At 42.6% G+C, this 23,115-nt stretch overlaps 1 protein-coding gene and 1 long non-coding RNA gene across 8 annotated transcripts in view; one reads left to right on the forward strand and one right to left on the reverse strand.

Annotated features, from left to right (window-relative positions):
• Positions 1–23,115, forward strand: part of ILDR2 (immunoglobulin like domain containing receptor 2) — a 66,742-nt gene that overhangs the window by 12,308 nt on the left and 31,319 nt on the right. For all 5 annotated transcript variants that reach the window (XM_027526719.1, XM_027526699.1, XM_027526681.1 and 2 more), the window contains exons 2-3: positions 9,050–9,382; positions 10,417–10,536. In XM_027526719.1, coding sequence (XP_027382520.1) covers positions 9,050–9,382; positions 10,417–10,536 — 453 coding nt within the window. The remainder of the gene's footprint in view (positions 1–9,049; positions 9,383–10,416; positions 10,537–23,115) is intronic.
• The window catches only part of LOC113883264, a 112,447-nt gene continuing 95,052 nt past the window's right edge, over positions 5,721–23,115 (reverse strand). For all 3 annotated transcript variants that reach the window (XR_003508610.1, XR_003508611.1, XR_003508612.1), the window contains exon 3: positions 5,721–6,527. This is a non-coding gene — a long non-coding RNA (uncharacterized LOC113883264). The remainder of the gene's footprint in view (positions 6,528–23,115) is intronic.

A 23,115-nucleotide genomic window follows, 5' to 3' on the forward strand; every position in this document is an offset into this window, starting at 1 on the left:
TATTTTTTAAAAGAAATCTCAAAATAGTACATCTGGTCACCCTAACCCTAAAATGTATCAAGCCATTAGGTACTGTGGTAGGAAACAAGAGAAACTGATTCTGTTCAATTTAAGCAATTGGACAGAAAGAAATTTATTGAAAGAAAATTGATTAACCTATAGGACCAATAAGCAAACTGGAGAACTAGGCTTAGAAAATAGGCAAGGGAATGTCTATGATTCTTGGTAAAGCCTTTTTTATTTTATAACCCAGCTATATCAAAAGATGAATAGTTTTTACTTCTGGTGGCTAAAAGGTTCACGTTGTGTTTTGTCTTTAAAAATTGAGCCTGTAGGTCAGAATTTCCCCAAATGCTTTGTTTTCCATGCTGACAGTACTCAGGGATGGGCACACTGGAGCAAACCCAGTGGAGATGCTTTAGCACCCATTATCCATCTCTTACACTTAGAAAACCCGCCTATCAGTTGTTCCTAAGACAATGTCATAGGAAATTGGCACAGTATGTTAAAAATGTGAGGACAAAAAGATGAATTTCTTAAAGATCTAACTTAACGGCAGGAAAAAGGAGATATGTATTGTCACATTGAATGAAGGAAAAACTCAGGGCTCTGAAAGCCAAGATATGCTGGTGAATGGGCAATTCTGAGGGCTTCAAGAGTTAAAGGATGGATGAGCTTGATATACAATTCCTAAAGATGCTGGTCTGTGGTGATAATAATTTTCCATTATCTTTAGCAGCAATCTTTACTTCTCTAAAATGTGTCTGTGCTTATAGATCTGCATCTCAAAAATGCTGGCAGGAATAGCTTACAACTAGTGGGGAAAAGGGACTTGCTTTGAAAAAAAAGAAAGTGCTAAAATAAGAACAGCATTGCTGTAGATACTGCTTTTGTTATCCTTCCAAGAACACAATTCCTCATGTAGAGACTCCTTTTTTTTCACATGAGAATTGGGGCAGGAACTTATTTTGCCATATGTAAGGAGGCACTGTCTATACTTGTAGCTGATCCTCCCTGGCCTGGTAACTAGGCACCCCTGGTGATTAGCTGAGATGGGGCCTGATGCGCTGAGCTGTCACTCATCACTCTGCCTTTAGGCAGCTTTTCTAGTTATTGATCAGAATCCATTCTCTGCACTGAGGACCACCTGCTGAGAAAGACCCTTTGGATTCACTTATTCATTTCTTCATTCATTCTTTGATTCATTCCACGTTTTGTGAGCTTCAGCTCTATTCTATGGCCTTGCTGTATAATGAGGATACAGAGTCAACCAAATCCACCAAGCTGGATTTAGAAAAGGCAGAGGAACCAGAGGTCAAATTGCCAACATCTGCTGGATCATCAAAAAAGCAAGAGAGTTCCAGAAAAACATCATCTACTTCTGCTTTATTGACTATGCCAAAGCCTTTGACTGTGTGGATCACAATAAACTGTGGAAAATTCTAAAAGAGATGGGAATACCAGACCACCTGACCTGCCTCTTGAGAAATCTGGATGCAGGTCAGGAAGCCACAGTTAGAACTAGACATGGAACAACAGACTGGTTCCAAAAAGGGAAAGGAGTACATCAAGGCTGTATATTGTTACCCTGCTTATTTAACTTATATGCAGAGCACATCATGAGAAATGTTGGGCTGGAGGAAGCACAAGCTGGACTCAAGATTGCTGGGAAAAATATCAATAACCTCACATATGCAGATGACAACACCCTTATGGCAGAAAGTGAAGAACTAAAGAGTCTCTTGATGAAAGTGAAAGAGGAGAGTGAAAAAGTTGGCTTAAAACACAACATTCAGAAAATTAGGATCATGGCATCTGGTCCCATCAATTCATGGCAAATAGATGGGGAAGCAGTGGAAGCAGTGACAGACTTTATTTTCTTGGGCTCCAAAATCACTGCAATGGTGACTGCAGCCATGAAGTTAAAAGATGCTTGCTCCTTAGAAAAAAAGTTATGACCAACCTAGACAGCATATTAAAAAGTAGAGATATTACTTTGCCAACAAAAGTGCATCTAGTCAAAGCTATGGTATTCCATCTAGTCATGTATGGATGTGAGAGTTGGACTTTGGAGAAAGCTTAACACCAAAGAATTGATGCTTTTGAACTGTGGTGTTGGAAGACTCTTAAGAGTCCCTTGGACTGCAAGGAGATTTAACCAGTCCATCCTAAGGGAGATCAGTCCTGAATATTCACTGGCAGGACTGATGCTGAAACTGTAACTCCCAATACTTAGGCCACCTGATGCAAAGAACTGACTCATTGGAAAAGATTGTGATGCTGGGAAAGATTGAAGATAAGAGGAGAAGGGGACAACAGAGGATGAGATGGTTTGATGGCATCACCGACTTGGTGTACATGAGTTTGAATAAACACTGGGAGTTAGTGATGGACAGGGAAGCCTGGCGTGCTGCAGTCCATGGGGTCGCAAAGAATTGGACACAACTGAGCAACTGAGCTGAACTGAAATCCACCAAATCCTAGTCCTTGCCCTCAGGGACCTTAGAGTTAGAAACCAATTTATATTGGTTCAATATATAAAATTCAGTTTATATTGAATTTTTCAAGATCAGAAGATGGTCTTTTAAATTTTATTTCCCCAGAACTTAACACTGTATTTTAAAACATGTTTTTGAATGAATTTGAGCTAGATAGTCAAGGGCAGTTTTCCTGAAGATCAGGGGCACAGTATAAACTGGAAGAATGGTCTGATGATCCAAGAATGATGACTCCTTTTGCAAATAGAGAAAACCACCTATAATCTTCAATCTTCAATATCATCTGGTGCTTCTTTTGGTCAGGAATCCTAATTTTTACAGATGTGTTCTATATAGTATGATCCCTTATTTGACTTGCTTCCTTTTTCTGTCTTTTGTCGTCTTCTCTAAGCAGTCTCCTTCCAGTTTGGGGGGATCCTTGTTTTATTTTGTAGAGTGAAACATGGATTCTTCCCATACCTCTGTTAACGTCTTTATAAGAGCTTCAAAACACAAATCCTTTCTGGTGTCACCAGCGTCCAGATTCCGAGTCCCAGCCTTCCCATTGTGCCAGCATCTGCTTCTCATGTGTGTGCATGACCTACACTCAGTGCTTCTCCCTGTCTGCCTCCCAGAAACTCCTCAGCTACATGTCCTGATGTTTCCCCAGCTGGGCAAATAACATGTTTATAATAAAAGAATGGAAAACATCTTAGTATGCCTGGAACATCTGTGGGGCCAAATCATGGAGAAAATCTTACATGCCATGTCAAGGCATTTGGACCTTATCCTGGAAGGATTGGGGAATCTTTTGAGCCTTAAAACAGGAGACTGTCTTTTCTGAAAGAATATTCTAGATATAAAAAATGTGGAGAGTGCACTGGGCTGGAAGTAGGGAGACCACAGAAGAGGCTATTATAGAACCAGGAAGGTAATGAGGACTTGTGTAAAGTGATAGTAAGAGTTTTGGGCCCACTCTAGGTCTGGGCTTCTCTGGTGGCTCAGTGGTAAAGAATATACCTGCCAATGCAGGAGCCCCAGGTTTGATCCCTGGGTTGGGAAGATTCCCTGGAGAAGGAAATGGCAACCCACTCAAGTATTCTTGTCTGAGAAATTGCATGGCCAGAGGAGCCTCATAGGCTATAGTCCATGGCGTTGCAAAAGTGTCAAACACAACTTAATGACTAAAGAACAGTAAAAGCCTAGCTTCAAATCTGTCACTTGCTAACCCTCATGTGTTAGGCAAGATACATACATTCTCTGAGAATCAGTTTCTTCATCTATAAAATGGATGTAATGATAATATCTACCTTATAGGGTTTTTTGAGAGAATTAAGCTACTACATGAGTGACACTTAACACATTTTCTACCTGATTTATTCCCACTAGGAATGACCGTAGGAATAGAGAAGAGTCAAATTGGAGAAAGATTTGGAATTAGTGACCACTGAAAGTGGGTAGAGACAAAGAGGAAATGATCAAAGCTTTAATTTCTATGTGCAGGCACAGAACAAGGGCTGCATTGGCAAAAGAGCTAGGGAGACAAGGAAGACCAGTCTATGAGCAAGAGTTGAGGTGGGAAAAGAGAAAGGGATGTATGTTTAATTGGAATAAAGAAAGTGAAGTCGCTCAGTCATGTCAGACTCTTTGTGACCCCATGGACTGTAGCCTACCAAGCTCCTCCGTCCATGGGATTCTCCAGGCAAGAGTATTGGAGTGGGTTGCCATTTTCTTCTCCAGGAGATCTTCCTGACCCAGGGATTGAACCCGGGTCTCCTACATTGAAGGCAGAAGCTTTACTGTCTGAGCCGCCAGGGAAATCCTGTTTAATTTGAAGTATCTGTTAAACATGCAGATGAGGTTTCATAAAGTTGAGGGTCTGAGGCAAACTGGTAGTTAGAAACATGGGAGAATAAGATTTCTTAGATCAAATGCACAGGTGAACATTACAAAATGGCTGAAAAATTTCAGTTTATTTACCTGGCATTCAAAGATGTTCTTATTAGTCTGTATAGACCAGCATAAGAAGTACTAGGTTTTTGACATCTGACAGGTGGTGACATGGGAAAAAAAAAATCTATAAGAGGTGGGACTCAAGTTCAGGACACTAACCTAGCCCCAGGGCAGATCTCTTGGGAACTAGAGTCAGAGGGAGGGTGTTCCCAGGCCAAACCTCAGTGTCCACAGGAGACTGTCAGTCTTGGCCCTCATCCAGACTTGCTGTGACCCTGAGGGGCCTGATCTGGCACAGGAGTCAGGATTCCATGAGTGGTGTTTTTTGAAGTTGAGTGAATAGCACTTTACAGCTTCAGATATAGATCAGTCGTGTGTGAGTATATTGGAAACAAAACCTAGTTCTCAGGAGAAGGACCTTATATCAGGGCCCAAGCAAGCAGGGCTGGATCTCAGGACAAGCCTTTGGTCCCAGTGGATTGCAAGCCAGGTGGAAACACAGCCTAATATAAGCAAGGACTGAGGGAAAGACGTGGCTCAGTGGGTGTGGGAATCGCAGCCCTCACCCAGAACCCAGGGTTAGGGCCAGAAGAGCAGTTCTAGGCCTCGCCTTCTGGTGGGAATGGGGCATCTAACAGGGCTGGCCAGGACAGGCTTGGGACCTGGGTGCCGTGTATCCTACAGTTTGGAAGCTCCTAGAGCTAATGCAGGGATTGGCTTCTTTAGCTTTCTAACTCTTCACTCTGGTCCTCAAATGTTCAATAAACTGACATTTCCTTGAAATTCCTAGTTCTGGCCTCTCCAGCTATCCAGATGTATCCCGAGCTTAGATTCCCAGGATTTTCACTGTCCCTGCAATATGTATACATGTCTATGTATGTGCACACACTCAGGGGTACGCTCTGTTTCCAACTGCTGGGAGCTATGGATGTGACTGTGCTGTGCACCCAGTCATTGTTTGATACCGAATTACCCAGTCTGCAATACTATTCCTTTGTAGTTTCTGCCCATTCTGCCCTATAACTCACACCTTTGTGCTCACCTAGCTCTAGATTAGAAGAAGGCAATGGCACCCCACTCCAGTACTCTTGCCTGGAAAATCCCATGGATGGAGGAGCCCGGAAGGCTGCAGTCCATGGGGTTGCTGAGGGTTGGACACGACTGAGCGACTTCCCTTTCACTTTTCACTTTCATGCATTGGAGAAGGAAATGGCAACCCACTCCAGTGTTCTTGCCTGGAGAATCCCAGGGACAGGGGAGCCTGTTGGGCTGCCGTCTATGGGGTCGCACAGAGTCAGACATGACTGAAGCGACTTAGCAGCAGCAGCAGCAGCTCTAGGTTATATGGCTTTACAGAAATCAACAGATTGTTATTGACAGCAGCAGCAACAACTACATTTATTGAGTGCTTACTTTACATCAGTATTATCCTAAATGCTTAGGATAAAATCTTATTTAACCCTCAAACAGCTCCACAAAATAGTTAGTTATTCTGGTTTTACCAGTAAGGAAACCGAAACTCCTAAGAGGAGTAATCTACTGCAAGTCATGCAGTTAGGAAGTGGTAAGACTTGGATTTTAAATGAGAACTCCCTCTAAAATCCATGCCTTTAACTATCATGCTATAAAGAGGTAAATGTTTCTGAAAACATAGTCTTTATTCTTTGGAACATGAGCTTATGTGTATGTCATAGAAGAAACTGAGTTGACTAACCTCTGTTAATAATTAAGGGAGTCCACGATTTTAAAAAACAATAATTAATGGTGTCCCATGGCTTGGTCAAGTGTCTAATCTCATTAACAGAGAATAGAGCTGAGAAGGAGGTTATCCTTAGTAATCATCTAACGAAGAAAACCCTATACTTAAACAACCCTTCCCCCAACACTTTTTGTGTTGCACCTGCCTCCTTTGCTAGTTTCATTTATCCTGGAAGGGCTAGGAAATATTTCATTTCCCAAGTAGAGCCTGAAAGGTAGCAGAGAAGAAAGGTGGTTGGTCAGCAGCCAGCATTGTGATTGGTCAATACCTGTGACTGGTCATCCAGCCTCAGCGACTGCTCACTGAAGTCATTTCACCTCTCTGTCCCATTTTGTTACCTGGAAAATCAGACTGTGAATAAGGATTTGAAGAATTACAAGATTAAAAATTAATGCAGTAGAATTCAAGGAGAAACTATAGGAAAACAACAACAATAACACACAAGTCTTTGTCGTCTAGATTCTAGATGTGTGAGTTGGGAAGAACAGAATCAGTGACACCAGCATTTGAGGGTGGTGGAGGGAAGCAGCAGAGCCTAGGAGGTTCTTTTCTGAGCTTCCAGATGGGAATTATCTGCCCCTCGCTGGCACTGATCTACATACTCTGGCTATAATCAAACCTTTTGGTGATGAATGATCATCAAGATTCAAGAGCCTCTGAATGGGAGTCAAGGGCAAAGGCAGGAAAGGTAAGGGAGGGTTCCCATTTGAGATGTACCATCTGTGGGTCATGGTCAAGGTGCTCTTAAAGAGTCCTCTCTCTGCAGGCACCCAGAGAGAGAAGGTTTAACAACTCTGTTGAGTTAAGGAATATGAGGCTCATTTTACAGGTGAAGGTTGCTTAAGAGACTTCATTTAGGCCTTACCATTAGTGGGTAGCCAGATGAGATTCAAAGCCTTATCTCTTTGATGCCAATGCTCTTTTACTATACTATGCTGTTTATGTCATTTAAACATAAATGTGAAGTCCTAGAAATTTGTGAAGTCCTAGAAATTTTCATATTAATATTCATTCATTTACTTGCCCATTCCTTTATTTATTGTACCTATCCAGCACTTAAGGTTCAAAATACTAAATCTTAAATACTCTACTGTATTCACTTCCCAATTCCATAGGATGAAAACCTTTTCTTCCTAACAGGAATTAAAACCTAGTTTTCACAGTGCTTTCATGGGGGAGAGTCACTAGTCTGGAAATCAGAAGTGAGTACAAATGTGGTATCTTGCCCTTGTTGAGCGAGCTATAAAGCTATTATTCGTGACTCTATGAAGAGTCATGAATAAATGCATATTCGAGTTGTGAGAGTGAGTTTGCTTTGTGGGCTGTCATCGTGACCATGGGCAGTAATGAAGGATAGTAGGCCCCCCTAGGAAACTAGTCCTCCTGCCTCTGAAGTCCACCTGCAATTCTAGGGTGAAACTCTTTGCCTCAAGCTACCTGAAGGTGGCTTGGCAGCCTCCTGGTTTCAACTCTGGACCTCTTTATCCTGTCTTTTTATTCATATTCCTTTTTTTGCTTCTCATCATGATTCTGCTTCTGTTTCAAAGCAGAATTAGATCAAGCTAGAAACTCTTAACTCTCCCAGTAACCTGAAGAAGTTGTGTTCTCTTTGTCTGGAGTTTCTAGACCTTACCATTGAGTTCATAGAAGCCCTTTGCCTCTCAAACACTCCCCTGGGCTTTCATTCATGGAAACTTCCCTCTCTTTCTTGGACACCAAGCTTCAAATTGATCTTTTTAACACTTAAACTTCTCATCTGCTTTCTAGTCTCCCCCCACCTCTTTTTGGATCACCTTCAAAGCTTTTGAACTTGGTCTACTGCTTTTGATCTGAAATTCTCCCATTTCTCTCAAAGCCTTCTTTCCCCCTTAATCTCTGTCTCCTTTGCTTGGTCACCAGCTAGAAGGGAAGTCACTTTCTCCTAAATTCATACTTCCTGGATTCATTTTCCTCATTTATCAAATAGTTTAGTGTCTATGGGCTTCAGGAGCCAGGACAGCTAAATAAGACACATTACTTAGTTGACCCGACAAGTCTGATGGTGTGAAAAGAAGAACTTGCAAAATTATTATAGTAAATGTCTGGCGGGGAATGCTGGGGACACTATGGCGCAAAGGAGGAAGTGATACATAGATTGACTGGTCAGAGAAGGCTTGACAAGAAGCCTCTGAACTGGGTTTTAAAAGATGAAAATGAGTTTCCCAGGAAGATAAGTGAGGAAAAGCTTGCCATAAACAAGAAACATGATGTGCCAAGATCTAGAGGTGTGATATAGCACATCCCACTTAGGGAAACTGTTAGTTTGCTGTCCTCTGAGGTTGATGCTCAAACAGAGGTGCTGCAAGAAGTGAGGCTGAGGAGGAATTAGATGATGAAGCACCTTAAACGCCTTGCTGAGAACTTTGGGTTTTGTTCTAAAGGCCATGGAGGATGAGTGAAGGATTTTAAGAAGGAGAGCCATAACAGTCAGATTTAAAAAGATAACCTGAAATTATAGCAAGGAGGATGGATACATGTGGGCAACTGCAGGTGGAGAGAGCAGACAAGAGATTATTGCAAAATTATAGGCAAAAAATGAGAAGAACATACACGGAAGCACGGGTAGTGGGGTTAAAGAGGGGGATGGAAATAATAAAGATGTTAAGAGGTCACGTTGACATGACTTTGTGACCACCTGGGTATTAGGAATGAGGGCAGATTCTGGACAGGGCGACCAGGTAGATATTGATGTTCTTCATTGTGATGGAAAAAACAAGGTGAGGGACAGGTTAGGGAGCTAAGGCAGAAAGGCGTGCCTGTGTAGTGTGAGGTGAGGTCCAGGATACAGATACTGTTTGGACATCTTCATTCTGTTTTGCAGCCATGGCTGAAGGCCTTCAGGTTACAGTGCCTGACAAGAAGAAGGTGGCCATGCTCTTCCAGCCCACTGTGCTCCACTGCCGCTTCTCTACATCCTCTCATCAGCCGGCTGTCGTCCAGTGGAAGTTCAAGTCCTATTGCCAGGATCGCATGGGGGAATCCCTGGGCATGTCATCTCCACGGACCCAGTCTCTCAGTAAAAGAAACCTGGAATGGGACCCTTACTTGGATTGCTTAGACAGCAGGAGGACTGTTCGAGTGGTAGCTTCTAAACAGGGCTCGACTGTGACCCTGGGAGATTTCTACAGGGGCAGAGAGATCACGATTGTTCACGGTAATAATGCCTCTGTTTTTAAGGAATGGGAGGGAGGTTGGTTTCATTCTTCACAGGTGCAAGAGGGTGTCAGCTGTGCACCCTTTCAGTCTCTCAAGGGTTTGATTTTATGGGAGATGATAGCATCAAGAAGCTTTCATGAGCTTGACTTTTAGTCTGATAATAAATGTATTACCAGCACTGAATTGAAATGGGTTCTAGTGAAATCTTTCTCAGTCAAATACTTTACAGCTTGACACCAGGCTTTATTGCCCTTAACTCAGAAAGTAAACTTCCCTAGAAGTTCTCTGCTGGGAAAAGGGATGCATGTGTGTAAGTGCAGAGCCAGGTCACTTCATGGCCCAAGTCCCAGGCAGTTTTGCATCCGTTCCACTTTTTCTCCTGGTCTCTAAAGCTTTGGACAAGAAAAGGTCCAAAGTCTGGTATGACCTACTTGATTATTGGAATTTTGAAGAACTCCTGTGAACCCGTCTTGGGCTTCCCTGGTGGCTCAGATGGTAAAGACTCTGCCTGCAATGCAGGAAACCCGGTTTCCATTTCTGGGTTGGGGAGATCCCCTGGAGAAGGAAATGGCAATCCTCTCCAGTATTCTTGCCTGGAAAATCCCATGGACAGAAGAGTCTGGCAGGCTAACAGTCTATGGGGTTGCAAAGAGTCAGATATGGCTGAGTGACTAACACTTTTCACTTCCTGTGAACTCAGCTCATTTCCAGGAGTCCAGGTTAATTCTGGAATTTACTTGGCTTTCAGAGGCCTCTGTAAGCCTGGTTGAAAGCAAGTGTTCTATTCCTGAAACCAGCCTGCAACTAGACTAGTTTCTGGGTGTGAATTCTCTCACCTTAGGGATGCTAGTTTTTATGATTGTTTTGTTAGTTTGTTTTCAGTAAGGCAAACGTCACGTCAGCTACCATTTAGGTTGAAAAATAGAACACTGCAGACACCCAGAAGCACCTCACTTCCACCCACCCTCTGTTGTTCAGTGTTTTCTTCAAAGGACAGAATTTAGAACCAGGTCCTTCTCTTTGTGATAACAGATGCAGATCTTCAAATTGGAAAACTCATGTGGGGAGACAGCGGACTGTACTACTGTATCATCACCACCCCTGATGACCTGGAGGGCAAGAATGAGGACTCCGTGGAAGTACTGGTGCTGGGTAGGTGACGGTCCTCAGCGATATTTTCATCTTAGACTGCTTGCACTGCTCCTTCTTCTCACTTCTCCCTGCGTGTATCAGTAGGTTGCACACACAGGCTTTATCTTTGGTGCACAAACTGATTTCAGAATATGGTCTTTAATGAGTATTTGTTATATTTTGTTTCTTGGCTGCTATGATCCCCTTTTTCGCATTGCCTAAATGTTTCTTCTGCTTTCTTAGTTTTTTTCTCCTCCTTTCCACTTGTACCTTTAACCCTAAATTATTTCTGCTTATTCTTTACATATGCTACTAGTGAGGAAAATGCCAGATGCCTTTGAAGCAGGGTAGAGACAGGAATTCACTGGTGTGTTAGGATCTCCTGAGGCCTTTGGGAATCTTTTCCCATTCAATTATCTCCCCTTAAGGCAATCCTAAGGAAAGATGGCTGTGCACTTTTAATAATAAAAGGTACCCAGTGAAAAGAGCTCTGGGGTAGACCTACTAGTGTTTAATTGGAGGGCAAATTTCTTGAAAGCTAAAAGTGCCTGAATTAGTCTCAAAGCAAATATAATCTAATCCTTATTAATATTAATTCCCTCATAAATGAAAACTCATTACTTTTGGCTACTTTTCTCTTTGGTGGATTAGAAGAATGTCAGTGGCAGATGACCTCCTTGTATGAAACTGAAGAACTGAGCACATATTTCATGCTCTATAAATGTTACTTGAACAAGAAAATTGGAATAAAATATGCAGAAATTAAGAAAAGAAACATTAACTGTAGGATACAATGTACATCCTTGAAGCCATTTTCAAAAGAAATTACTTTTTTTGTAGCCTCTAAGAAACCAGGTGATAACAATGTGGGGGCACAAATAAGGTGCTTTCTTTTAGAGGCAAATAAAATTAAAGGTTAATTTTTACCCCCTGTGAGAAATTCAGTGCCCAGGGAGAAAATAGAATTTTCTACTTAGGATTTTTAGTTTTATTCTATCATGATTGGCAAATAAGGTTTACTGTTGCCTTAATTTTACGGTTTACAAAATGGACTAAGGTAAATATTTATTAAGTATTAACCCTTTAATAATAATCAATGAATTGATGCTTTCAAATTGTGGTGCTGGAGAAAACTCTTGAGAGCCCCTTGGACTGAAAGGAGATCAAATCAGTCAATCCTAAAGGAAATCGACCCTGAATATTCATTAGAAGGACTGATGCTGAAGCTGAAACTCCAATACTTTGGCCACCTGATGTGAAGAGCCAAGTCATGGGAAGAGACCCTTATGCTGGGAAAGATTGAAGGCAAGAGGAGAAGGGGGCAGCAGAGGATGAGATGATTAGGTAACATCACTGACTCAAAGCACATGAATTGGAGCAAATCCTGGGAGATAGTGAAGGACAGAGGAGCCTGGCATGCTGCAATGAAAAACTGCTGTGATCTGTAAAAGAATAGGAAATACGACATACATTCAAAAGGAAATAAAAATGTAAAAGGTTTATATTGACATTATAAAAGACTACAGGGCAGTTAGATTTAGGATCTGTGTGACTCTGTAAATCTGTAGGAAATAAAAAGATAAATGTCTGCCTAATAACACAACTCTAATGGTTAAGTTTGAAGGAACAAGTGGCTCATTGAGCCTGCAATTAGCTGATTGTGAACACAAGTTATTTGACCAGTGCAACCGTTTGCAGCAAAGTAATTACTTGTGCAGGAAAAGGAGGCCAGGTAAAAACCACTTGAAATAATTTGGTCCCCGTTCTGCAAATGTGGGGAAATAAATAGAGTGAAAGCCTTGTCATTAGAGGATGTGCTGAAGTATATGAAGGGCATTTCTCTGGATTGAAACATACAGAGTAACTTGGGCAAAGATGCTATCCTCAGGACCAACAGGGAGGTGAAAGGAAGGCTCAGATGAAAAAGGTCAGCAATGATGGGAGAAAAGATAAGAAAAATTAGTGTTATCCTAAAAAGGGATCAGAAAGGCCAAATGTGGATGCTGCAAATCAGATAGAAGCAGCACATTTGTGAGATAAACAGATACACAGTGGAGTTCTTAGGGAGGAGAAACACATAATTCTGCTATTGTTGTTGTTTAGTTGCTAAGTTGTGTCTGACTCTTTTTCAACCCCAGGGACCGTAGCCTACCAGGCTCCTCTGCTCATGAAATTTCCCAGAGAAGAATACCGCAGTCTGTTGCCCTTTCCTTCTCCCGGGGATCTTCCCGACCCAGGGATCAAACCCGTGACTCCTACTGCGTCTCCTGCATTGCAGGCAGATTCTTTTCCACTGAGCCACTGGGGAAGCCTGTATCCCGCATTGATTAGAAATGTTCAAAGCACGGTAAATTTGCCATGTAAACTTTTTAGGGCAACACTGGTTGTGTTAGTTAATTAAAGGTGTTAGTTTGAAATCTAGGAGAATTTCCTGAATGCGATATTTACTTTCCAAATGCAACATTCTGAATCTTCTTGGTCTTGACACCCCATTATGGAATTTTTCAAAATATTGTCACAGTTTTTAAAATTCTAATTATTTAGTGGTTATATCCTGCAGGCCTGTTCATGAGGTATTCTTTTTATGTGAGACCAAGAGAGCAACCTGTTTCTGAAGTCAACCTCTAGGAGATAAAGACCTCGGTAGGAAGATAATGGTCCACAGTTTGCTGACTACAACCGTCATGAGCCACTTGTGGTCACCGAACTTACTATGAGGAATAGTTGGAGGAACTGGGAGGATTCGGTCTTGGGAAAGGGAGCATGGGAAGCCTCTCCAGATATCTGAAGTGAAATTGTGTAGGAGGATTGGAAACTTACCCATTGTAGCTAGGTAAAACTAGAGCCAGGAGTGGAAGTTACAAAGGGAAGGAGTCTGTCTCAGGATAAAGAAAGAACTGTTAACAATCGGAGAGGCATCTGAAGATGCAGTGTTCTTAGGAGTATTAATTTCTATGTCCTTAAGAAGGTGGAAAATTTCTTTTGAGTTATTGTATCATTTATTTATAGTAAAAGGTGTTCAACTCACTTATTTTTGAGCTTTATTTCAAATTGAAAATTATTGGTTTTAAAAAGTAGATGAATATGAGTGATGTGACTACTCTGATAAAGGGAGAAAATGACTTCCTGGTAATTTAGTCCTCATGACAGAGATAAAAGGGTTACAAGTTGGTTACAAGAACATACAGGATAGCATTCACTCAAAAGGAAGCCAGAGGGAATGCACTGTGGTCTTTTGTGGTAGGTCAGTGTTAAAAGAACTGATTCCACAAGAATAAGAATAAACTTGATGGAGGCTTGTAGGAACTGAAACGAGCTCTTCTTAGAGGATAATCACAGCATGAGGAATAGAAAACTGTAGAATTTCAGATGACCAATTAGTAAGGGAGTTAGTTAAAGGGATAAACCAGAGGCAAAGTTAAGGAGAATTTGTTGTTTTCATTATACGCACAAAGGTAAAGTTGGAAAAGTTAATGGAGCAAGATTATGAAGTGTCTTATATGTCAGACTAAGAACTTTGTGTTCCATTTGAAGACTTAGAGGCGCCAGTGAAGAAGCCATCACAGAGGAATGAAATTAGATTTGAGGATCAGAATAGTAGTAGCAGGGTAGACAGTACATTAGAGAGGAGTACTAGAACAGAGGGGTTGGTTATGGGGTACTGCAGCAGCATGGGTGAAAGGGCATGAGATTCTGAACCAGAGTAATGAACTGAGAACAGACAGCATGGAAACATTTCTGAGAGGGAAGTGGTGGATATTGAGATACAGGGATGAGTCAAAAGGACACCGTGATTTATAGTTAACTGGGGAGCCAACTGTTCTGTCAACCAAGAGAGAGGCTACAGATTGGAAACCAGGTTGGAGAGGCCAGAAAATGAATTTGGTTCTTAATACATGGAATGTGAGATGTCTTGATGACAATTAGAAATATGGTCTGGAATTCAGTGGAAAAACAGGGATTAGAGATAATAGATTTGAGAGTCATGAATGATAGTCACAACCGTGAAAGAATAGATGAGTCACCCAAAAGGATTATATAAAGTGAAAAGGGCCAAAGGACAGAAGCTTTTCAGTCTTATATTCTAGTTTGACTTCATGTGAGTGGTGACCCTGGTACTGCGTGTATACTTGTCTTAATTTCCCTTACAACACTGGACCCTTCTCAGTAGCACTGGAACATGAGCTCTTCAATGGCCAGGGCCAGTTCTCATTCATCTATTTGCATTGGTTTGCAGAGTTTCTAGAATAAAGAAGTTTAAGTGAATGTTTTTTTAAATGACAAATGGGCAGAATCTGTAACTAATACTTACTTTGTACCTCTTAAATATTAGTCAATGCTGAGTATGTATTTGTTGACTTATGAAGTGTTAATACAATAAATGTTTACAGTCTCAAGTGAGATATAGCATAATTTAATCCCTTTGGTCATGATTCTTTATCTAGGTATTTAAATTTTTCCTAGTGATAGAACCACCAGGAAGTACGGTTGAAGCCACAATACCACACAACCTGTCTATATTACGAAGCTATAGAATGCTCCCTGGCATCAATCATGTTTTCAAAAATGTAACTGCTGCTTTAGGTAATGGTTTTTACTTGGCCCACATTTGCTTTAGTACTTCATTTCATTTCTCAGTGAAACTGCCTATAATCATTAACCTCACTTCAAAGACATAGTTGTCCTTGTCTATACTGCTTACCTCCCCACTGAGTATGACCTACCTTCTTTTCCCCATACATCTGAACTATCTATGAATTGCAGCTGATGCTTCTTTCAGAGGTTCAGAAATATCCAAAGATGTGATTTAGAGAAATGTGAGGATAACCACTGATTCACCATTAAACTCGAACACTATACTGAACACTTTTAAATCTCTTTTTGATGATTCAGAAGGTAGAGTCATTCTGAAGAAATGCTCGTGGTGTTTAGGGTGCTCTGAGATGATAGTGACAGGTACCTTAGAAATATTTAGATAGATGTTTGGAGTCATAGAGCCATGCCAGCAGACAGTTACAGAAGGTGGAAGTGTCCAGAAAATCTGCCACCCTGAGATTAGACATAGGTCTAGGATCAGGAACAATCTGTTTATAACCTGGAACCATGCCACTGTTTGGATAGGAATAAAGTTCCCCCGGGCAACTCCAGCTGGCAGGAAAAGGACTTCACCATTCAGGAAGGGAAGTTGCTATTTTAAAATCTAAAGGCAGCTCGCCTTGTTCTTATTTCTTTCTATGCACAAGGTAAGGGCCTGACCCCTTCTCTCTGATGTCTCATGTGATAGCTTGTTTTCTAAGGGCCAAAAGGAAAAAGGAGGGAAAGGGCCCCAGTAAAAATATGGCGCAATGAACACTTGTGCCTCTGGACTGAGAAAAGAATAACGACATGAGCCTGTTTCATGAGCATGTTTCAGCATGGAACAGGTTCTCTTGTCCAGGTTATCAGGATCAACAAGATGGCTTTAGCATCCTTTCTATAATTTTGACTTTATCTAAAATATCCACAAATTGCAGAATTAACTCTCTATATAGGGGATGCCCAAATACTGCTGTCCTGTTTTGTTTAATACTGCTTCTATTTTAGGAAAAGTGATACCTCTTTATTATAAAAACCAAACAAAACAGAAAACACGAGAAGAAAATCTCTTTTAAAAAATTCACCACTCACAGCTAACTATTGTGTTCTTCAGAACTCTTTTAATTGCAAGGGACAGATTCTCAAACTGGCTTAGGGGAACTTTTTGGCTTAGGTAACCAGTAAAGTGAAAGTGAAGTTGCTCAGTCGTGTCCGACTCTTTGCGACCCCATGGACTGTAGCCTGCCAGGCTCTTCCATCCATGAGATTCTCCAGGCAAGAATACTGGAGTGGGTTGCTGTTTCCTTCTCCACGGGATCTTCCTGACCCAGGGATCAAACCGGGGTCTCCAGCACTGCAGGCAGACTCTTTACTGTAACCAGTAAGTCCAGGGGTATTCCTAACTTCAAGCATGGTTGAGTTCCAGTGTTCAGATTATGTTTTAAATATCGCCATCTCCTCTGTGTTAGATTCATTCTCCAGCACGCTGTCTCCAAATGTGACCCCTAGCAGATCTTTAACACCTTTGATCTCAGGAGGATAAACTGCCTCTCTCCATAGTGTGGCAAAAGTCCTATTGTTGGGGGTGGGCTGTGCATTCTGGGAGGAACATAGGGTACCACCAGCCCCAAATGAACCATATGAATTGAAGGGAAAGGGAGTAGCTTCATAAAGAGAAATTGGACATTTGTTTCCAAATGAAGAAGAAAAGAATGCCAGGCAGGCAAAAATACACACTGTTAATATTTTGTGGAATTCATCAATTTCTGCTTCTTTTTAGGCCAAATGCAATGCTATTCCAGGAGGCCAGAAATAGGCTTGCTCCCAGCAGGTCCTTGTGAGTAGGCACTAAGTTGGAATTGCTTCTTCCCTGTGAAGGTAATGCAGCAGAATTACCTATGTTTTCCTGTCATGCTTCTATTTTTCCTTCCATCTCCTCCTGTGATTTATCCTGATTTATATTACCTTGACAAGAGGTGGAGAAACAGGCATGCATTAAATTTTTTAAAAATCAAATTATTCACAATACTGTGCCTGAAATTGTTCAGTTCAGTTCAGTTCAGTCGCACAGTCGTGTCCGACTCTTTGCGACTCCATGAATCACAGCATGCCAGGCCTCCCTGTCCATCACCAACTCCCGGAGTTCACTCAGACTCACGTCCATCGAGTCGGTGATGCCATCCAGCCATCTCATCCTCTGTTGTCCCCTTCTCCTCCTGCCCCAATCCCTTATGGCAGAAAGTGAAGAGGAACTAAAAAGCCTCTTGATGAAGGTGAAAGAGGAGAGTGAAAAAGTTGGCTTAAAACTCAACATTCAGAAAACGAAGATCATGGCATCTGGTCCCATCACTTCATGGGAAATAGATGGGGAAACAGTGGAAACAGACTATTTTTTTGGGCTCCCAAATCACTGCAGATGGTGACTGCAGCCATGAAATTAAAAGACGCTTACTCCTTGGAAGAAAAGTTATGACCAACCTAAATAGCATATTCAAAAGCAGAGACATTACTTTGCCAACAAAGGTCTGTCTAGTCAAAGCTATGGTTTTTCCAGTGGTCCTGTATGGATGTGAGAGTTGGACTGTGAAGAAAGCTGAGCGCCAAAGAATTGATGCTTTTGAACTGTGGTGCTGGAGAAGATTCCTGAGAGTCCCTTGGACTGCAAGGAGATCCACTCAGTCCATTCTGAAGGAGATCAGCCCTGGGATTTCTTTGGAAGGAATGATGCTAAAGCTGAAACTCCAGTACTTTGGCCACCTCATGCGAAGAGTTGACTCATTGGAAAAGACTCTGAAATTGTTATTCTGGTCTAAAATCAACTTTTTGGCCTACTAGCATTAAAAAGCCATTAAGAACATAATGAGAAATCAGGGAATTCTAGGGAGGAACATCTCTGAACTAGTGATCCACTTTAGGGATTTTTGATAGGAATCTGTTTCTATGGCTGTGCAGAAATATTCAGGCACACACCCCTCTGTCAGCGCTGCCTCAATTTGAATCCTGTTGTACTACCCACCCCCCTCCCATTAGTTCTGGCTATTTAGAAAGATTACTTGTTGCCAAGACTCCCCCTCCCCCTTCTCTTCCTGGCTTCCAGCCCCTGCTGCTAACCAAGGAGATTTGCCGATTAGAAGGGCTTCAGCTCAGAGAGTTCCCATGGCAACAGACTCCTCAGAGGTCTTTGTTGCCTGCTAAAACTTTGATCTCTGAGAGTGGCTGCTGCTGTTTCTCTCTAAGATTTACAAACAGAGGAAGAGGAGAAAAGAATTGGAGGAGAAGAAAAGTTTACTCCTGGCCAAAAGGAGAGAAGGAATTAATTACAGCCACACTCTAGCCATAAATCTGGAGGTTACTCCTTTGGAACATCTTCCATTTGGGCTGTTCCTACATTTTCATTTGTAGACTCGATTATATTACAGCTATCTTGGTTTCAAATGAAAGACTTAAAGTGGAGTTGATTCCTCTTGGAAGGTGGACCTATCCTATCCATCTTCAGATTTCCAGAAGAGTCGAAATAACTGCACAGGCTGCCATGAAAGCAGAGACACAGAACTAATATCGGGAGAGAGCTTTTTAGGCCCCTGCCCTTTCTCCTAATTCTGGCCTACTCTGCCCTGAGCTTACCTACATGCCTCTGTTGATCTTGGTTTTGAGAAGAACCAGAGTAATGTGTTGAAGGAGTGGGGAAGAAGGAAGAGGCAGAAAAATCAGCCAGGCATCAATAAGAAGTTGATTCTGTTTAATGGCTGTCAGTGAGCCTTCTACCATCTGAGGAGTGGAGTGGGGTTTGTGGTTGCTCCAATGACTGAGGATCATGCCTTTCACTCTTTGCAAGAAGCCTCTGATAGCCTTCACGCCTCTCTCCTGCATAATCACAGCCTTGTTCTTTGATGGGCATCATGGAATGGAGTCAGTTTTGCTTCAAGTGTGACTCGTATTTGCATTATGATTTAACTTTTAACCAGTCTTGTTTGCATACTATGTCCCTAACACAGGGAGGATACAAAATAAATAAAAGGCACTGTTCTGTCCCTATATAAATTACCATCTTTTGATAAAGATAAGTATTATATTTCTGAGGCAATGAGAGAATAATATAAGAAAAGTTAAAAAGTGTATTGATATTAAATATCTAGGCTACTGATTCACAAGAGGGGCCACTTTTGCCCCCCCAGAAGATATTTGGCAATATTTGGAAACACTTTGGTTGTCACAGCTTGTGGGATACTATGGCATCTAGCAGGTAGAAGCCAAGGAGACTGCTGAATATCCCACAATGCACAGAACAGCCCTCCCACCTCCAACAAAGGATTATCTGTCCCCACAAGTGAATAGTGCCAAGGTTGCAAAACCCTGATCTTGATCAAAGGTCAATCTGGATACTGGATAAGGTCCACTGTGAAGAGCGTGGGCTTTGGGGGGGGGTCACATTTATGTGGACTCCGTGCAGCCACATAACCTTTAATAACTCAATGTTGATGAGTCATGGTATCCTTATCTGTAAAAATGAGGGAGGAAAAACAAAAGTTAACATGGAAAACCTATTGTGAGGATTAAATAGCACAGAACACAAACTCAGTAAAACGTCAGTTCGGGGCTTCCCTGGTGGCTCAACAGTAAAGAGTCCGCCTGCTATGCAGGAGACTTGGTTTGGGAAGTTTGATCCTTGGGTTGGGAAGATCGCCTGGAGAAGGAAATGGTGATTCACTCCAGTATTCTTGCCTGGGAAAGCCCATGGACAGAAGAGCCTGGCAAGCTACAGAGTGGGGGTCATCAAAGAGTCGGACACAAGTGAACGACTAAACAGCAACGACAAAATGTCAGTTTCCTTCTACTTTTGCCATCCCCCACGTCTAGTTTGCAGTGTGCCACCCCTCATCCAGCGTTCTTGCCTGGAGAATCCCAGGGACCAGGGAGCCTGGTGGGTGCCAGCTATGGGGTCGCACAGAGTCGGACACGACTGGAGCGACTTAGCAGCAGCAGCAGCAGCCCTCATCTGAGGGAATCCTCTAAGGGAATTCTGTGTTCTGGGACTCATCCTAGAGAGCCGATTTTCCTTTAGCCTGTTCCATAGCAGAGGCTTTAATGAGCCATCTGAATTGGCGATCCTGTTACTAATAGGTTCATGTTTTTTCCGATGACATCTGTGCAGTGCTGTGCAGCGGTGACCCTCATCAACCCCGTGGGAATCTTCCTGCTAGTGGGTTTCAGGGTATTCTGTCCCAGCATGCAATCTTTTGGTTGCTATGTTTTGGTAGCTGTTGAAAGGCCCTGTTTCTCGTTAATTACACAGTGTTTGCTACCTGACCTACATACAAGGATTAGGTCATACAGGCCACTCGATGAAGGCTAGAAGGGTTTGGGAACACCTAAGACTTGGATTAGGATCTGGATGGACTTGGAAAGACTTTAGATAGGACAACCTTATAATTTCTTGTCCAAATTAGGTTGAAAGTGAAAAGGGGAGACTTTAAATAATTTATATCAAGACAACAGGCCTATGGGTGTGGTGATCACCCTGTCTCTAGAGATGATCACCTGGAAGGTTTTTTGGTTTTTGTTGTTTTGTTTTGTTTTTTTTTTTTTTAATTATAGAGAACAGAAGAGCCGGAGGAGCTGGGAGCAAATTAGTTTCAGCTCACCTTCACCTGCTGACCCCAAGATGTTAGCAGGCATTCTAATTAGGGAGCCTAATTAGCTTCCCTGGTAGCTCCTGCCAATGCAGGAGACCCTGGGTCGGGAAGATCCCTTGGAGAAGGGAATGACAACTCACTCCAGTATTCTTGCCTGGAGAATTCCATGGATGGAGGAGCCTGGTGGACTACAGTCCATGCAGTCACCAAGAGTCTGAGACCACTGAGCAACTAACACTTTCACTTTTACAGGGCTGTGTACATCTCCATTCATTTACTGCTGCTGCTGCTGCTGCTAAGTCGCATCAGTCGTGTCCGACTCTGTGCGACCCCAGAGACGGCAGCCCACCAGGCTCCCCCGTCCCTGGGATTCTCCAGGCAAGAACACTAGAGGGGGTTGCCATTTCCTTCTCCAATGCATGAAAGTGAAAAGTGAAAGTGAAGTCGCTCAGTCGTGTCCGACTCTAGCGACCCCATGGACTGCAGCCTACCAGGCTCCTCTGTCCATGGAGCTTTCCAGGCAAGAGTACTGGAGTGGGGTGCCATTGCCTTCTCCGCATTCATTTACTAGAAGCAAGCAAAGAGGTGGTGGTTTGCGGTACTACTTGTTCACTGAAAAATGTGTGCGAAGATTTCTGAACGGTGAAGGACGTTTAGGCTCTTCACTGCCCTGGGTTGTTAACAAACGAAGTCTTGAAGGCACTCATTGCCCTCCCCTCACCCACAACCACCCAGCCCGAGCTGTGACTGCCTCCCCTCCCCCCTTCCTCCGTCGAAGCCTGTATCCCGCCTCACTATTTTTGCTTCACTTGTTGCTCATCACTGTGGGAGGAAACTGGGCCTTCAATTAGTGCGCATTCCTGAAGCCCGCGGTTGCCGTGGTTACCCGGGCGGGAGCCGGGCAGCTGGGTCAGCTCGCCTGGCGCATTGTAGTCGGTGCACCCGGGCGGCGGTAAACGCGCTAAGCTGGTGCGCGTGAGGGCGGGGACGGGGCCGGCGGACGGGAGGCACTGGGGGCCCGCGGGACAGTGGGCGTCGCCGAAAATCGGCTCAGCTCTGGAAAAAAAGAATGGCAGCCCTTGAAAGCCGGTCAGGAGACAGTGACGGCATTTTTCTCCAGAGCCAGCTGCTGCTATTCGAGTCTGCCGGTTTTCGTTCACAGGGGGATAGTGTCTCTGAGTTCGCTCTGGGAAATGCCCCATGCTCAAGCCCCTCGCACTGAGAGCGGGCTGACCGTGGAGGAAAGGGCAGAGCTCTGACCATCTAAGGCCTATCAAGCTGTGTGCCCCTGCGGTCAGCCTCGGACCTCCTGGGCTTTTTTGGTTAAGGAAACTAGCCATTTTGATACCTTTGCATCTGTGGTATCTGTGCTGGCCTGATGGATGGAGCACAGTGAGCTCAGGAAATCACACTGGGCACCAAGAAACTCAATTTCCTTCTTCCAATAAATCCCACCCTCCTCTATGTCATTTTGGAGTCAAATCTACCTGTCTTCAGCTTTTCATCTCATGCTAAGTTGAGCATGTTATATTACTAATAATACCTTTGCATCTGTTCACTCTAAGACTAGGGAGTTGGATCACTATAGCACTTTGCAAAGGCAGAGTGCTTCACAATCATTTTTATTATTACTTTTAGTAGTTTGTAGCGCACAGTGAATACCTTTTAATTAGCTCATACTGTGTTATGTATTCAGTAATCATTTTCTGGTCACAACTTTAAAAGGTGTTGAATTGTTAACCACCTCCTATCCAAAAATTATACTTGAGTTATGTAGGTAGAGCAATAACGCCACAAACACAGATTTCTGCATTGCTCATTGCAAAGACTAGAAATGCTTCACATTTCTAACATTTCTAAATTTAGAATAAGCAAAGCTTGAGGTGGAGTGAGATTGGGAAAGATACAAAAATACGGGTGAGTAGACCCAGGTTCTACTCCTGGTTTGATTATTAGTCAGCTGTGTGATTTTGGGTAAGATTCTTAAGCTCTCTGAACCTCAGGTTCTTGAAAATATGAAATGGATTATGGATTAGATGACCTCTGAAATCCTTTCTAGCAATACAATTCTAGAATTGTATTGATTGTATTGATTCAATCAATATAATCAATTGTTTTGATTCTAGAATTCTGTGTGAATAGAAGTCAGTGCCTTAGGCTAAGCTTACAACCACTGCCAAAAAAGCCTGAGGCATTTATTAACAGTTAATTGCAGATGGTCTGATACTAGTCATTTTGTGGAGAGAATTCAATGTCAGAATTACTCCCTATAATTTGAAGTGAACTAAAATGAAAGGGACAAGAAGAGAAAAAATACACACATGAAATGCTTACATAGTTTAAAAATACATATAAAAGAGAAGCTATGTCCACATTTGTGATGGATAATCAT

The sequence above is a fragment of the Bos indicus x Bos taurus genome, chromosome 3 (assembly GCF_003369695.1).
Source record: "Bos indicus x Bos taurus breed Angus x Brahman F1 hybrid chromosome 3, Bos_hybrid_MaternalHap_v2.0, whole genome shotgun sequence".
Lineage (NCBI taxonomy): Eukaryota > Metazoa > Chordata > Mammalia > Artiodactyla > Bovidae > Bos > Bos indicus x Bos taurus.